Source organism: Neophocaena asiaeorientalis, unplaced genomic scaffold, assembly GCF_003031525.2.
Source record: "Neophocaena asiaeorientalis asiaeorientalis breed wild unplaced genomic scaffold, Neophocaena_asiaeorientalis_V1.1 scaffold361, whole genome shotgun sequence".
Taxonomy (NCBI): domain Eukaryota; kingdom Metazoa; phylum Chordata; class Mammalia; order Artiodactyla; family Phocoenidae; genus Neophocaena; species Neophocaena asiaeorientalis.
The window spans coordinates 560,359-573,079 of NW_020175290.1; the positions used below are offsets into that span (position 1 = coordinate 560,359).

General features: G+C 36.9%; 1 protein-coding gene across 1 annotated transcript in view; it reads right to left on the minus strand.

Moving 5' to 3' along the window:
- TMEM47 (transmembrane protein 47) overlaps positions 1–12,721 on the minus strand; it is a 29,996-nt gene that overhangs the window by 8,851 nt on the left and 8,424 nt on the right. The window contains exon 3 of the mRNA XM_024765451.1: positions 4,546–4,686. Within this exon, the coding sequence (XP_024621219.1) occupies positions 4,546–4,686 (141 nt within the window). The remainder of the gene's footprint in view (positions 1–4,545; positions 4,687–12,721) is intronic.

Genomic DNA, 12,721 nt, shown 5'->3' on the forward strand with positions numbered 1-12,721 from the left:
TTTTAGTTTGAAATATAAGCTGGACACTGATTTTTCTGTCAAAATCTAGACTTGAAATACCTCCAGCCATCTCCTTGTGCCTGACAGGATGGAGAGGAGGGCTGCAATACACAAGCCTCTAATCAGAGATGGAAAGCAGGTGCAGGACCCCCTCCCAAAATATCCCCATTCTGCATAAATAATCATTTAGAGGAGGCTTTCTGCAGATATAACTGAAAGGAACATCCTCAATAATACAATTAGTGGGGATTCTGTCATTTAAAATCTGTATTATGAGAGACTCAGATTTTTCTGCAACTTGTCTTAAAGGCCATGGGGGAGAAAAAGGAAACAATCATCCTAAGTCCCAGTGGGGCACAAAAAGATCTGCAAAACCATACAATAAGAGAAAAGGACCCAGAAAAAGGCAACCCCTCTAATTTCACCAAGTCTTTAGTGAGAACTAGATGTCAGGTATCAGAATCTCCTCATGCATTATCTGTCATTGTCAGTTACACAATAAAAAACATGCTATAGTCAACTGTACTGGACATGTGCACAGTTTTCATGATGTGCTATGTTTCAGTCATGCTGTACTGATCAGTTTGTGACACCTTGAGTTGCTGCCATCCTTCAGGTGTTGCTCCCAAGAGATGGAGTAACTGGAGTTACAGGATGGACTCCAACTGCAGTACACAGTTGGCAGCTGAATTAAAAATTCAAGGCTGGGGCTTCCCTGGTGGCGCCGTGTTTGGGAGTCTGCCTGCTGCTTCAGGGGACACGGGTTTGTGCCCCGGTCCAGGAAGATCCCACATGCCGCGGAGCGGCTGAGCCCGTGAGCCATGGCCGCTGGGCCTGAGTGCTCGGAGCCTATGCTCTGCAACGGGAGAGTCCACAACAGTGAGCGGCCCGCGTACCGCAAAAAAAAAAAAAAAAATTCAAGGCTGATTCGGCTTTTATTTTTCTATGTGTTATATGTACCCAAGTACAGATAACTCGTGAAACCTCACTTGGGCTCTCAAATTAGAGAGCTGCCCTGAATTGAAACCCTGGCTCTGCAACTTACTAGCTGGACAACAGCAGACAATTACTTAACCTTTCTGAGGCTGCTTCTTCACTGATAATATGAGGAAAATAAATACCTAATCTTACGACTGTTATAGCAGAGATAGCAGTGTGCTACAGGTCTAGCAGTATGACACATGGTAGGTGCTCAGTTAATTATTATTATCATCAACAGTATCATTATAGATAACATCTTATTCTGAAGTCTAAATTTGTAGGACCGAAGGTAGAAGAGTTGTGGAACATAGGACAATGTTTTAGATGGGTTGCAGCGATGGCTACCTCTTAGATCTAGCAATTATTCAAGCAGGTAGCAAACCCACCCTAAATCAAGGACCTCAGAGAAAAAGAGAAGACAAGAAAACCTCTAAAATTTGTCTGGCTGTGTTTATAAGACTTAATCATCAGCTTTTAGTAAAAACCCTTTAAGAGTATATTATCTAACACCAAGATAGTGAAGTTGCATACTATAGGCATCCAACATACATTTGTTAAATAAATGAATGAAAATATGGATATATGAAAAATAATCTCTACAACTGTTACTTTTTGAGCTGTTTTGGTCTTAGATTTGTGGTCACAGGGAATTTGCTGCTTCATAAATTGCCAACAGAGTAATGGTTTAAGAAAAAACAAATTACAGTTAGCTAGCTGTTTTCATGCCTGTTTTTCCCTATCAGATTATAAGCCACATTCCTCAGTCTTCTTTCCGTCATTCACTCAGCTATTTACTGAGTGCCCCAGAGTACCAGGCACTGCATATGGTACTGAATTAATGATGTAGTTCTGCGTAGAAATGTTTCCAAGTGGTAGTGCTATGTCTGTTTTGATTTTATGTACTGCAAGTTTCAGCAGAAGCAAAAAAAAACAAAAGAATATTTCTTAGTTGAGATAAGTATCATTCCCTATGTGTGTGAATACCAAGATAAAGCTTAATATTATTTGAAGAAGAAAATATTGTGAGAAAAGTGGAGAAATACAGACCATTTTCAAGCAGACCAGGATGAGTAAAAAGGGAAAATAGTCCCAAATACACATTTACAAAGAATCACTAAACTGGTGAGACAAGCCAACCACTCGAATAAGTATGTTTCCTAAGAAGCAAGCAAGATAAACAACCATGATTTTTAGCTAGCATTGTTTCAAGTAGGCAGATTTTCCAACTTTGTTAATCTTACACCCAAATCATAAATGGATTATTATGTTTAATAAATATCTTTTCCAGAAGTCAGCTACAGGCAACTCTTTAATGGCTTTTGCAGATGGGAGAGAGAAACTTTTTCATGACATGTTTCAAATAACCAGTAAGTTTTACCTTGCTTATATGCAAAGTGAATGCTAAACTAATGGTTATTTCAAGAAAAGCTTCCATAAGCAGTCTCAAAAGAGAATGAGTAAAATTAAATCTCAGCACATGTACAGTTTTAAAATGTAGCAGTATAATGCTCATTTTCGGTCTCAGCAGGTAGAATAATACTGTATGAATGTTGCTTTAGGGATTCATCTCGTTATTTTATAATTTACTAATATTTGTGGCAGCGAGAGTTAAATCAAAATCTTTTTTTGAACAAATCCATTACCTTTAACTTATACTCATTTACAATATGTTTTCTGTTACAACAAGTGCTTATTTTCACATTTTCACAAATTTTGCTATACTTGGGAAAAACTATAGAACTTTTTAAGAAAAAACTGGAACTTCCAGTTATTTCTGTAAGAATGTTTATAATAGGTGCTTTAAACAACAGATTTCTTTATAGATTCTGCATATGCCATTATAGAGTAAGTTAAAGGCTAAATGGGATAGTAACTAGGTAGCACAATAATACTGGGCATTTATAAGAGAATGTCTAGACTGTCTCTATATCTTCATAAATCAGAAATATGAGTATTCTAAAAATTATTCAAAACATAATTCCAGTTTTAAAGAACTGTATATCATTTCAGAACAATTTATCAAGAAATTCTATTATAATTGACTCTAATCACTATGTTAATAAATCCTAGCTGCAAAGATAAACATACTATAATTAAAATATCTAAGTTATTTCATTGTAAAAATAGGAAAAGAGCCGTGGCAAATCCATGAACTGAGAAATAAACTGCAGAATGATGGAATCTTTAGGAGAATCTTCATGTTATACTAAATGATTCACAATAGAGACCTTTTTTATTACACGAGATCAACAATATAATGATATTGTCGCCACCGCCTAAGACTTCAAAATATTTTTTGTAATAGTGTTTTCTACTCTATTAGAAAGTATCTGTCATGCTATTTAGCCAGTTTTATAGGTGTCTCAATATAATGTCCAGTCCATAATAGGTACCCAATAAAGAGTGAATGAATGAATGAGGGATCCAGTAGTGAATGAACCACCCGTTTAGGATTCAGTAGCCTCCTAGCCCCAGGTCCACCAGTAACTACTATGTGATCTTGAGCACATCACTTAAGAGATTTTAATTAGATCTATTTCTACATTCTTTCAGCCCTGTGGACCGTTGTTTTCATGACCCTTGCATTCTGACCAGTCTTCATGGGTATAAGAAGATGAACACAAACAGCAGGGGGCAGCAGAACACTTCTGATTGTATAATTATAGACCAAATGACCCTTCAAATCCTGAGAAATTTCATCTATCCCCATCTTTAAACAGCTTTAAAAAATCCATCTAACAGGCTAGATGGTTCTCTCAGTGTCTTCATTGTTGACAGTCACAGGGGCTTATTTTGCAGTCTTCAAATCAGATATGACTGACAGGATAAGTTGAAGGCACCAACAAGAATATTTCAGTTTCAGTCATTTATAAGAATATTTAAGGAGATCCTTATAAATGAAACTTAAACTCATATCAAATAATATACTGGGCTTTTAGTCTTATAAGCCCCTTTTCTAAATAGCTCCCTGACTTTTAGTAAAAGTTCCATTTTACCTGGGTTGATATTTTAATCCAAGCTGTGCTTCATAGAAAGATGGGTTGCTAAATTAATGAATATGCCATTGAACTCAAACGATTGAGTTGTCTGACGGGTCATGTTAAACATTATGATTTTTCAGTATAACCATGTTTATTTCAAAACAGATTTATACCTTTAAGAGTACACATATTGGAATTTTTTTTTCAGTTTTATGTCAGAAAAAAACAATTTTGCCTTAAGATCACCAAGGGGGCAGTAAAAGGAGGAAAAAAATACTGGATGTGAAGAAAGACTGTTGGTAAACACATCTGCTGCAATTCCTAAGGCAACAGCCCTTGTCAAGAGCCATTATTTATTCGTGTTTTAGTTTGAAGTTTAGAAATTGCCACTGTGCTCTGTGAAATGCTTAACACGTTGAAAACGGATACTATGATAAACCTGTAGCCAATTTACCTTAAAATATAACAAATGCCTCTTGATCTGTAGGTAATACAGCAACCACATTACTGTTTCTGCATGAGAAGGGAGGATGGTAGAAAGGTTCATGAAACTTTAATGTTTGAAAGTAATGAATATATTTACCTGCTGCAAAAAGCATGACAGCAACAGGTCTGTAGAAGCGCCTTCGAGATCCCACGCAGATGGAAATCAAACCCACCAGGAATGCAATGAGAATGATGGCAGCACCGCCCAAGAGTAAAGCCAGAGTAGCAATCTGCCAATCTGGAAAGAAAAAAGAAAGGCATTGCTTTTTTCAAGCAGTACACTAAGCTCAGCAGCAGTCACCTTGCTGCAGCTAAATAGACGTGATTTTACTGCATACCAAGCATCCTTTGGGATTTGAGATGTTTTGCAACAAAAATTACTACAAATGTCCTTATTCAGAAAAGTCTCCTACATTAAGCTAAACACAGTTGGTTTTTTTTTTAAATCTTTTTTATCCATGTACCCAAATCTCACTTATCCTTCCAGACCCACCTTGAAATCTTCGCTAAGCACAGTTTTTAGACCACAGGTTTGCCATGCTTTTCTTCCAAGGACTCTATTAAGCATTCATGCTAAATTGGTGCCCCCTGCACAACCTATTGTCATTATTATTTAATTTTCTATTGAACTATAAAGTTCACAAATCATAAGTATAGAAAGTAGAGAACTTGATGAATTTCATGTATATTTACACACCCACGTAACCACCACCCAGATTAAGATAGAGAACATTTCTATCACCCAGAAAGTTCCCTCGTGCCCCTCCCGAGTCAATTATCACCCTCCTACCCAGGCTCCAAACCAACATTATTTACGTATTATATTTGCCTTTTCTTAAACTTTATATAAATGGTATCAATTCATTGATCTCTGGCTTTTAAGTCTGTATTTATTTTCTGGCTTTTATGTCTCTGATATTCAACCACGTTGTTGCATGTGGCTGTAGTACATACTCTGTTTTTTTTATTGCTGTGCTTTCTTAGAAAGCCTTCCTTTGCACACACACACACAAAACCCAACTTTTTAATTGCCTTTCTCTCCCTCCCCCGCCCCAACTAAAACAACTCCCCCAGCAAATTAGCATCAGGAAGATTTGTTGTTTTTTCCTCTTCTCTTTCCTTTCATTCTAATCTTACTGTTGTATTTACCACCATAGGGATGGTTTCTGAAAGTAAGTATTCCCAGGGTGCCAGAATGGACTCTAAGTGGCTCCTTGGCTCCTTTCTTCATTCACACGCGTTAACAGTAAGCATATACTGACCACTTACTATGTGTAGGCCTCTGTACAGATATTTTGAGTCTCCCATGCCCTGAATGAAACCGAAACCTCACTGAAATGTATTTGTTATTTCTTATAAAATAAAGATTTAGAAAGAGTATGACACAAAACTGGCCCATTTTCCATTTTATAAGAGTAGAATGTTCTCTAAGAAGTAAAGTGAATATATAAAAGCACTATCCAGCTTAGGAAGCATCACAGAAAATGACACTGTGGAGAACATTCTTTCATGGGTTTTGTTTCAAAGTCCCAGGCTGCCTCTTCTGGTCCTCACTTTAATGTATGTGCAAGAAATAAAAATAGACTTTAACCCATGGTTAAATTGCAATGCAGTCTATCCAAAGTGAAGAACTCATGATATTTTGATGCTGCACTCTGAAATTATCCCTCCAGACAGCTCCCAAAGTGCACTCTTTACCACTGCAGGATAAGGGACAAGTAGAGGAACCTACAATGCCCTAAGATTTTCTTCTTTTATTTACACTTGTATAACCCTGCCTCAAGCATCCTCTTCCACATCCTCTCCTCCTAATAAATTCTGGAAATACAGCTGGCACTGAACTAGAACTCGCACAGCATTCAATAAACAAACAAACAAGGGAGAAAACAGAACAAGTCCATACTCCTTAAAATATAAAGATGAATCACAAGAAAGTGGAGAGCATTTTTTTTATGCCATCTATTTGTAACAAAGCAATATAACTTCAAACAAAAGTATATCTGGCTTTCAACTAGAGTTTAAAAGGATAGCCATACTATGGGTTTTTTGTTGTTGTTGTTCCATAAAAGCATGTAGCTTTGAATTAAAAAAACAAAAGAACAATCCTTACATTTGGAAGTCTCTAAATTTTTTTGAAAAAGTTTATGCATAGCACAATTTTATTGCACTTTAACATAATAAAAATCCTTCTGAAAAGTTGTAAGTTGAAATTTCTGAATAATAAATCAAATTTTCATTATATCTAAATATTTGAGGTACAAAAAAAAATAATAAAATCAATCCATCCAGACATCAATCAAATTCCTGGAGGCTTTAAGAGCCAATGCCGAACATTTTCTTGTTGGAGTATTACTTTCATAAAATGAGTATTGCTTTTAGCAACTTACTCCAATTTATTTTAAATAAATAAGAATTTTGAAAGTATCAATTTTGTTTAAATCAAGATACAACTTATTCACTCACTTTAAAAATATCTTAAAAATAAAAGCACAAGATTGCTTTTTTCCAATAAGCTCTTTCACATAGCCCAAAAGGCATAAAATGCCATACATTTGACTATTTCTACTTTTCAATCCAAAATAAAACAGGAATTTTGATCAATTTTCTCTACTTTAAATATCCTCAAAGAATAGCTAAAATATATGTATTTATTTGCATTTTGTAAAGAACAAGACTAAGAAAGAAATTGGCAAACTTTCCCTCTAAAGGGCCAGATATTAAATATTTTCGGCTTTGTGAGTCATGGTCTCTGTTGCAACTAACTACTCAAGTCAGCCGTGTTGTGTGAAAACAGCCCTAGGCAGTATGTAAATAAAAGGAGCATGGTTGTGTCCCAATAAAACTTTATCTACAAAAACAAGTGGTGGTCTGTCAGGCAATAGTTTGCTGACCCCTGGTCTATACCTCATGTACTATCTATCTATCTATCATCTATCTATTGATTGATTGATAGAATGTGGTTTTTTTAAATTTATTTATTTATTTTTGGCTGCATTGGGTCTTCGTTGCTGTGAGCGGGGGCTACTCTTCATTGCAGTGCGCAGGCTTCTCATTGCAGTGGCCTCTCTTGTTGCAGAGCATGGGCTCTAGGCACATGGGCTTCAGTAGTTGTGGCACATGGGCTCAGTAGTTGTGGCTTGCGGGCTCTAGAGCACAGGCTCAGTAGTTGTGGCACACAGGCTTTAGTTGCTCCGCGGCATGTGGGATCTTCCCAAACCAGGGATCAAACCTGTGTCCCCTGCACTGGCAGGGGGATTCTTAACTACTGCGCCCCGCAAGGAAGTCCTTATGTACCATTTTAAAATGTTGAATTTTCTTTTAGGTAAAGGCCTCTCAGACAATAATAATTTCATAATGAAGTCAATTAGATTAATGAGTAATACAGGAGTGGAAAGTGATGCATATCCAGCATAACAATAGAAAACTGCAAAAAAAATCCTAATTTCACATGTTGAATTTCCTTAAAATAGTAATACGTTATTTCATACCGAAAGCCAATAAAATGCAATAGAAGCTACAGGAGAATAACAAGTATTAAAAGGGACTAGAACCTAATTAGGAGGGGAACCTCTTGTAGCAAAGGAAATAGTTCTAAAAAGTAGATGAATACAACCAGTTCTGATTTTCTTCTATATGTCCTGTATTTAATTTTAAGTATTGAGGCTGTGGCTAATGAGAAAGTCACTTTAGACATAAAGTCAAAAAGGAGCACCAGTCACCAGCATCTCCACAGTTATGATATTGCTACCCTTCCCTTTGGTCCACAACCATAGCTATGCCTGCTCAAACAGAAAAGCCATTTTATTTTCCAAGAGACTAGAATTGGGCCACATATGTCTGCCGCTGTCCTGGCCAGAAGCTGGGGCTTAGACTGAAGTATTGAGGCTATATCTCTGGTGGACGGTGCCAAGTTTCGGGATCACTGTCATTATACCCATTTGGAATGATTCACTTGGGCAGGTTGCCCAGGACCAAAGCTTTAACTTGCTGACCAGTTGAACATCAATCAGTAAGCTGAAAAAGCAGTTTGAAATGGCTACCATAGTCAAGAAGGATCAGGGTAGTTTTCAAGGTTCAGCACTAGGCATATTGGAGCTGAGAACAGTGCACGTGGCACTGTGTTTCTTTCAGTAAACAGCAACCGAATCCACTGTCCAAATATTAGGACCTGCCTCACAGATGAGTTAAAGCCAGGGACTATGCAGATCGGTCTGATACCATTTTCCTCTTTCTTACTGAACAAGACTAGGAGATGGGGAATAAAACAAGTCAAAAATACTTTTATAGATACCTACTAATGGCCATTAAAATAATAGGCTGGGATTCATGTTTACAAAGACATGTATTTACTTATCTACCAAATGTAGATTTAACAAGAATATATACATATAAAATATTTTGCTATATACTACAGGACTCGGGCAATTTTACATTAATACTATAATAAATGACTGGAAAACTATACATGAATCATTTTTTCCATTAGAAGGTTTGCATGCCACAAATACTTGCTATCCCATATTCAGTGTTTGCAAAACAAAATGTCATAAAATTCTCAATTTTCAGCTCCATTTCTTCAAAAAAAATCATCTAAGTTCTCATAATTGGTTAATTTCTATATCAATCTTAGTCCCCCAATTTTATAGCCCTCACAGTATTTAATCAGATGAAGTGTTAAGAGTCCTTAGAGATTTATTACTCGGCATTAGTTTTATACATTTCTATAAATGATATACTGATACTGTAGTGGAGCAGTGAACGTAAACCAGCTCTGCAGAACATCAGTGGCCATGGTTCTGTTTTACACATTGCAGTGCTCTGCACAAGTAAAATTGCTCATTATTCAATGTTGGGCCACCTGATTTGAAATCTGAGTTTGGTTTCTAAGACCTGAGAGAACAAGTGATAGTAGGTTTGGAGGAAATAATGTACAACCTTGGTCCATAAACTGGTTAGGTCTCAAGTGGGCTGGGAGGGATGTTTTGGATCCGGAAATGAAACTTGAAATGAGGCTGGCATAGTATATGTCAGGTTCCACTTAAGAGTATTTTGGCAAAACTGACACAGTGACACGCCGGATGCGTTGGAACTGTACCTACAAAAGCCAAGGCTAAAGATAAGTATGTGCTTCCCTATGACAGCTTTCTCTAACAGAAAAAAGATAAAAGAAAAAAGGAAAAAAATAATTAAAATAAATAAATATATATAGATAAAAGACAAACACACAATGTTATACTTTCCCCCGCAGCTACAGAACAAAAATTGGGCAGTCCATACATCAAAACATCAAGTCCAACATTAATGTGCAACTCAGGAACTAAATTCAAATCCTCTTTCTAAGTATTTTTATTAGCGGGTGCCAGAGTTTCCAATGTCTATAAATGCTTTAGTATTCTGCAGAATTGTGCTGACTTACTTTACAATCTAATACATGAGACTGGCCTGAAATTGCTACTGCACTATGAAAATTCTGTGGGCCACATTATAACTGCCAAATTGGAGAATTCACATTCCCTTGGGGAATTCACGGTCAAAATTTACTTCCGATTTTCAGGAAAAGCAAAATCTAAATGATGATACATTTTCCACACTTTTGAGCCAAGGTCAGTGTACCACACCAGTGCCTAAAGCTTTCCTCCACCTGTCTCATTTCAAAACCTTTAACTCATCAGACACTGGCTAATTTATTTACCTCTGCAGGTATTGTTTATACGCTGAGATTAGTTCTACTGTATGTAAATCTTTGAGCACACAATTGTCACTTCTTCTAGGAAATTAGATATAATTAAAAAGCAATGAAGAAACACATTTTTTTTTTTTTTTGCGGTACGCGGGCCTCTCACTGTTGTGGCCTCTCCCATTGCGGAGCACAGGCTCCGGACGCGCAGGCTCAGCGGCCATGGCCCACGGGCCCAGCCGCTCCGCGGCATGTGGGATCTTCCCAGACCGGGGCACGAACCCGTGTCCCCTGCATCGGCAGATGGACTCTCAACCACTGCGCCACCAGGGAAGCCCAAGAAACACATTTTTAACCTTATAAATTCAAGTCCCACAGCAGGAGTGGGTGGTACTTCCCCAAGTGTATTCTAATATTTTAATGCACGATTCTCACTATTCCTAAAATTCTCATCAGAAAGTAAAATATTGATTTTAATAACTTTTATAATCACACTGAAATGTGCCAGAAAGGCACTTATATTTTTACCTTTGGATTCTCCAAAAGAATATTCACCAAAATGATATCCATAACTGCAATCAAAATCATTCACTACTCAACCTAGAAGAGTAATCTTTTCTGTCATCTTGACACTATCTCACAAGCCATCCACAAGTTCTCCTTAAAGTTACTCTGCATGTGGCAGATGAAGTGGAAAATCGGAACCATTTGTGAGTGAGTTTAAACTTAGTTTTCTTGGCTAAGTTGCATCCTGACCTAAATCCGTCAGCATTGCATTAATTTTCCACTGTTCCATGGGATACAGACACAAGCAAAGGCAGCCAAAAGAAGAATCCGGATTCTAATTTCAATAATTAAAATGACCATCTCCTTTTTCAAACAACTAATATCAAAACTAACATTCACATGCAAACAAATATTTATGGCAAACAACTACGTCTTTCATAAAATGACAAACAGTATAGACACTGTGTGCACCGAGCTGCACACAGTCAAGTGGAATGTCAGAGAAGCACCTACTTTAAAACCCATGTTAAGTTGGCAACAATATGATTTAAGTCTCACTCTTTAGGCCCATTTATGGATAAAAAAAATGTGTCAGAAATACAGCGCCAACCTGATTTTAAGCACATAAATTACCCCAGGTAACCATCCAAATACATAATGCAACAATTTTAATGACCAAAGTGCAGGTCAATTTTACCAAAATTTTGGAAAATTCTGGGGGTCCAAGAGTGCCAAACAGGTTATTAATTTTCAATCCATGACAATTTCATTCAAGACTTCTGAGTTGTTTTGTGTTGATGTTTGAAGAACACACATACTTTTTTCTTTACAAATAAAGGGGCACTTTAGCTGCTTCACAGAATTCTATCACAGAAAATTTGGGGAAATGTAATTTATCATCTAAACACCATAACATAGTGTTTTTTTTTTCCCAAATAAAACCATTGTATACACTGCTTAGCCAAAGCCCTGCTATTAAAGTATGTTTCAGTATTTAGACAAAAAAGAAAGACACCATCACTGCTAATGGCTGCTGTTTCTTACCAAGTATTATATTAAAGATTTCGTTAGCATTTGATGGTAACTAGTATTATCTAATGGGTACTGGTATTTCTCAATAGTAATTCCTAATCATAGTACATATATAAACTTGTGATGTGTTTGTTACATCAAACATTGTTCTTCTCTACTCTTTGGAAAAAACCTAAGAAGGTTACAATTTGGAAAACTTGGTTATTTGGAAAAACGAGAAGAAAACCCATGCCAAGACTAGGAGTGGGTGACCTGCCTCTAAGCAACTAAAAAGCTTTTGTGATGGGTTTAGCGTAGCTAATAATAAAGAGCAGATGGAAGGCAGCCAGCCAGTCACCCACAATCAGTATTAAAACACCCCCCAGTAAATATGGAGGGATAAATTTGGCAAGCTAGTGCCCCCACCAGTTCCCTGTTAGCAAGCTTCTTTAGATGAGAGCCCTTCTTCTACCCCCCTGCAGAAGGTGAATTTATATTTATTTCCTCCTTTATAGTACTTCGTACATTTGTATTATTTCATTAATTTGTTTAAAAGAAACTTTCATTCATCACCTTGCTCTCACCACCAGAACGACTAGCTGATTTTGTACCAGGACAATGCTTACTCCCTGCTAGGAAATCAATGAATATGTTTCAATGAAGTTAACTACTTGGATACATACGAGAAGATAGAAAAGGGCCTCCTGGGACATTTCTTAGAAAAGGGCCTCCTGGGACATTTCTATCTCTCTTTAAGTCACCTACTAGTGCTAGGAAAAGACTCCAGGTTGCCTTCACAAAGCACTATGCATTATGATGAACATTTGGTTTCAGGACCATAAAACATGACAGAAATAAAACTCCTTCTGATGGAAATTTGAGTCCTTTTGTGGATGTGCCTTTTCATGCATAGAGAATATGTGACTCGGAGTCCCAACTTCTATTTTTTTAACATCTTTTTGCCTAATACGCATATATTTTGAAAAGACAATCAATATTTGTGACCTTATCTTGAAACATGGCTCATTAAAACTATCATTTTAAATCTCACAACAGTTAATAAGCTGGTAGAGATAAA